Raw genomic sequence first — 5,322 nt, 5'->3', positions numbered from 1 at the left:
AAGTCAACTTATGTTTCAAACAGTATGAAATATTACGATCCAGCACATGATACCAGAGCAACACCACTATTTGATCTACCAATTAGGAGAACTGATTACACAAAATATGAGCCAATAAATTATATGCTTACAACATTCAACGAATTTTATACCAAAAAATTGCAAAACAGTGATAAAAATTTAATTGATTTAGAAGTAAATTTATCAACAGTAAAACTGAGAATAGAGAATTATTTAAAGCAAAGCAGATAAATACAAAAATTTGTTATGGATTATAGAAATTTTAAGCAGATGAAAAATTAATTTATGAAATTTATATTATTTACATGAGAGGAGCAATAATTTTACATTTTCTCTCTCAAAAATGCTTGATAAAAATCAAATTGTATTATATTATATATATTTAATTAAATTATTTTCAATAAACCACCAAGGCGAAGGAACGCTGTTCGGTGCAGTTATTATTATTATTAAATATCTTGATGAAAAAATAGAATTATTTAAAAATTCGGATACGTTGTGTTTTTCTTCAGTTTTCTTCTTTTCTACTAGAATTATTATAGCGTAAAATTCTTTCAGGTTAAACATGATTCTTGAACACTTCACCTTGGCGTTTGCACTCATTGTATTTCGTTGCAATTCGCTGCCGCTAGACGAATCAACGCTTTCTGCATGTATGGTGGACAAGGCCAGATCATGTAAACCTGATGTGGTATTGCGTAGCAAAACTTCTAGAGGACTCGACTCGGATACCTTGTGATTTTCTTCAGTTTTCTTCTTTTCTATTAGAATGAACATAGTGTAAAATTAGTCAGACACTATGATCTTATATGCCTGCTTATATCTTAGCTCACCCTGATGCTTAGCTCACCCTGATGACTACAATCATGGTACGATTAAGCATTTAAATCCATAGTTGAACAGTTTGTGCATCCGATGAAAATTCAATTTCTTGGCTACCTTTTCGTTCGTTGTATAATCGAAAATAGTTGCGTTGATCTTCGAATGTGAACCCAAGTGTGATGTGTCTAAAGTGTCCACGGTATGAAAGTTTGTTTTTGTTCGTTTGCTCCGTATAAATGACGCATTTTTCGAATAGAAAAGCCTTGCCCTTATACCGGCGACGCTCACTTTTCTCAAAAATGTCAAATTTATCGACTAGACAAAATTTTCCTTGGCACAGTGTGTGCAACTACATTGAATGTGAGGTTAATGAAGAAAGTCCATTGGAAATTGACTATGTATTAGAGTGTCAAAAAATAAAAAAATGGTAGTCGTTCTAAGACAAATCATGACATTTACACAAAGCATCGAATGATATTGACACTTCCCGAAGCAAAAAATTCTTTATAGCAAAATGTGTCTAATGTCAAAATATTGAATTAGCATTATTGATGTGAACCGAGCCTTATGACATTTGACGTTCATTTCATTGGTTTTCGTAATGTCATAATCGCCGCTTCATCCATACCGAGAACATGTTTATCGTTGTAAATACCAAGTTTACGCAGCAGTGTTAATTTCAATTCAACGTTTCAATTATTCTACGATTTTGTTAATAATTCATATTATTTTCGATATACGTGCATTTTGTATCAATTTATTCCGAATTGTTCAACACTTGATCGATCGATTGATCCGGAGTCCAAGCAGATTGTTGAATTCAAATCACCGTGAGTAAACTTAATTTACAGTGAAAATTAAAGTGAAAAATATTGGTGAATTCATCGGTAAAAATTATTATTTTTGATGAGAAATTGCCAGCGAATACACGATTTATTCAAAATTTGAATTACGTGCTTATTCTAAGCAGTTATTCATCTCCTTCTTATTGTGAAATTCATTCTTATTTCATAGCACGACATATAAGCCATTTGTAACGTAAAATATATTTAAACTAGTCCAATAATTATTTAACGTTGAACATATTAACAGTAACATGACATTTTATGAAAAAAGTAATGTATTTCACAATTATTCTGCAGTACATAATTCTGTTGCGTGAGGTGGTGAAATTCATTTCAAGCAGTGATACCCATTTTGAATTGGTTCCATTGTTTAGAAAAGAGAAACAATAACTCGCTTATCAAAGAAATGTGTTTAATTTTTTTTTCTCTCTAAATCACTGCCATTCTACCCTCACTTGCTTTCTATATCACCTGTATATTTTTTTTGAGCTTCACGTTCCGAGCGACATCTCTATGTGCTTGGCATTGAACTCGCGATCCAAACGAGCACCAAAGGCAATTAAAACATTTTTTTTTTTGGTGCGAAAAAGTCAAAAATGTCAACTGATTTTGTGTGAAGAAAAACCATGTGATATGCAACGTCCTCGCAGTTAATTTCGATGACACAAACTGTGCAAAGTAATTTCAATTTATTTTCCATCACAAATTCACTAAATACAAATAATAAATCGGTTTTTGTTCAATTTACACGGTATATCTTTATCGAGCGTAAAATGACAGACGTCACAACAAATGATTCCGTATTCAAACTTCAAACAATTAACATTCTACACAAACTTTTTGTTCTAATTTTCATGAGCACATAGAGATGGCGCCATCATGCAGTTTTTTACATTATTTGCCATTGTAAGTGATGGTAGCTGCCATTGTTATCAATCCGAAGATTTTTGTCCATGTGTGTGTATCAAAAAAAGCGATAGATTCGTGTTTTGTTGTCGTTCGATCAAATTGAATTCGAAACATATGTGAATATTTGTGTTGATTGGTTAAAAGGATTTTTCACTTTGATCGTATGTTTTGCATCTGTGCATTCGGTTGATATTTTCAAATTACATGTGAATGCTTTTATTTCAGTGCTAGTGCACATTTTTTTTCAATGTATATATTTTTTTATATACTTTTTTTCGATCGAACATTGTTTGATGTGAAAAGTCGTCACTTTTAAATTATATGGATCAATGAAAATTCAATACAAATTCGTTTTCAAACTAAATCGAATGTTTGTTTTTTTTTTCAATAGGAAAATGGCGAATCGTTTCAAGCCATCCATACCAGCGAAGGGAGAAACGAAGGATGAGATTACGACGATCAAATGTGCGCTGAAGACAATCATTCGCCCACAATTCCAGCAAGCATTGATGAGCAAAATAACGGACCTGAGTTTGCAAGCCACTTCAATTTGCTTTTTGGGCTCATTACTGTTCTTGTTCGAGGTGCAAAAGGCGTACGAACATAGGCATTGAGAATAATGATTTCGCATTCTTTGGTGGAAGTGGAGAAAAAAAGATCCGACTCTGCTTTCACCAAGTGCTATGGCATAACAATCAGACACCGAAACCGAAGAAGTCGACGTACAAACCCACAGGAAAAAAGCCACGAGGACCACGACCAGAGCTGCCACGTATCGACCCTGAATTCAAAGCAATTTTCGAAGGTAATAAATAATAATCGTTGATTTATTAAACAATTAAACCCTCTTATAAAATAGCGAGTTTTGACTACACAGTACACAATTTAGTTGAATTTGAAAAACATATTTTATTTTTAGGTCTTGACGACTATCATCGTATCGATTGGCCCAACAACAAGGATTTCAGCAATGGCCTATGGCATTTGACCAATCAATACATAGACAACGTCGTCACCAACTCAACAACGCATCCTGACAAACACATCACCCAGTACTTGAGACTAAAAGTGTTCGAATTGAACACAGACGGAGAAGAGGACGCAGAGAAATTTTTGCAAAGTGACATCGAAAGTGTTGTAAAACTGATCATCAAAGAGAAAAACATCAGAGTGCCAATTCACGATCCAAACAAACTCGAACGGTGTGGCATGTTGTATGACATGGTGAACGACCTGAATGTGTTTCCAGAAATCGATCTGCATGACCTCACAACTGACAAAAAACATTGGTTTAAGGCCATGCCAATGTTCCTATCTATGCAACGCGAGATAGAAGAGTACAACTTGGAGTGGCCATATCAGCACCGATCCAAACGAAACAAAAGAAAGCGCAAAAAGTCAAAGCGTCGCCCCAAGCGCAAACAAATGCTCGACGATCCAAACTTTCGGCCATTCATCCGGAATTTAGTAGTTGTGCCGATGTGAATGGAATCAGTATTTCTATATGCGGAAAATTCGACGATTCGTGCGCGGAAAAAAGAAGTTTGATTTTTCCATAAACACCGATGGAATCGCTGTGTCTCTGCAATACTCGGCCAAAAAGAAGACGAATAACACAGAATACGACCGTTCTCGCATCGTTGAAATGATTTTGGATGGCAAATTCGAAAATTTTGCAGGCGTTGATACAGGCTTGAAAAGTTGGAACACCACAGTGACACACAACATTATAACTGGCACCGAAGTAAGTTTTTACATTTATGTTGTATATGTATCAATGGAAGATAGACCGCGTAAGTGCTAAAATTCAATAACTAATCATTTAAAAAAAAAAAATTCAGACCAACTTCGTAATGTCGAGTAAGCAGTTTCACTGGCAAACAGGCCAAAACGTGCGAAATGCCAAAGCAAAGCGTTGGACCAAAAAGTTTGCCGAAGAGGAGCGCCGAGACAGAGAAAACCGTGAGCTGTACCCGGTGATGCCATCACCAAAAGGGTCACATTGGCTGGACTACATCAAGCACCGTGTCAAGATGATGAAGCATGGAATCTGCGCTTACTCGACTGCCAAGTACACTCGACTCGCCTTGGACAAACACATCAAAAGCAGTAGTGTTGTCGACAATTGGGTGGAAAAGGTTACCGATAAGCAGCCGACATTGTTTCTTTTTGGTGCTGATGGGGAAGTACCACCTGACAGCCGAATAAGTATCAAAAAGCACGTGCGGTGTCCAGGGGTTCGTTTGACTTTGAGGTCAATAAAGAAACGTCGAGATTGTGCCATAGAGCTGGTGGACGAATGGGGATCATCTCAAACAGACGCAAGATGTATGAAGCGATTCCAAAACCAGCCCAAATCGGCCAGATTCAAGAAATGCCGGTGCATACCCGACGCCAGAACATTGCTGCCAATTAAAATTGTGTCAAAGTTGGGCAAGAAGGATCTATCGGAATTTCGATTGTTGCAACGCGCCATGAACGAAGCATTGGAAGAAAACGAGCCTTTATTGTCAAAAGTAAAAAGTTACTATAAAAACTGGCAATTAAACCTCGAATGTTCTGTGACTTGGCATCGTGACGTCGTGGCTGCTTAGAACATTCTGCTGAAAGGTAAGGCTAATTGACGATACAATTGCGATTGAATGATTGCTTAAGAAGATTCATTTGTTTGATTTTTCAGGACTATGGACATTGCTAGGACTTCCGATACCGGATGCGATCAATA

At 36.2% G+C, this 5,322-nt stretch overlaps 1 protein-coding gene across 1 annotated transcript; it reads left to right on the top strand.

Annotated features, from left to right (window-relative positions):
* The first annotated feature begins 1,450 nt into the window (after positions 1–1,450).
* Positions 1,451–5,322, top strand: LOC116351543. The gene is made up of 5 exons (XM_031783663.1): positions 1,451–1,673; positions 2,989–3,402; positions 3,517–4,341; positions 4,439–5,207; positions 5,278–5,322. Exons 3-4 carry the CDS (start codon positions 4,102–4,104, stop codon positions 5,189–5,191), a joined length of 993 nt encoding a protein of 330 aa, XP_031639523.1. The 5' UTR covers positions 1,451–1,673; positions 2,989–3,402; positions 3,517–4,101; the 3' UTR covers positions 5,192–5,207; positions 5,278–5,322.

The sequence above is a fragment of the Contarinia nasturtii genome, unplaced genomic scaffold (assembly GCF_009176525.2).
Source record: "Contarinia nasturtii isolate CC-2019 unplaced genomic scaffold, AAFC_CNas_1.1 Cnas_scaffold_5670, whole genome shotgun sequence".
Lineage (NCBI taxonomy): Eukaryota > Metazoa > Arthropoda > Insecta > Diptera > Cecidomyiidae > Contarinia > Contarinia nasturtii.
This window is presented reverse-complemented; position numbering and strand designations above follow the sequence as displayed.

Coding starts and splice junctions, on each gene's coding strand:
- LOC116351543 (XM_031783663.1), top strand. CDS start 4,102: ATGCGGAAAATTCGACGATTCGTGCGCGGAAAAAAGAAGTTTGATTTT. Junction 4,342..4,438: donor ACATTATAACTGGCACCGAA/GTAAGTTTTTAC, acceptor AAAAAAATTCAG/ACCAACTTCGTAATGTCGAG.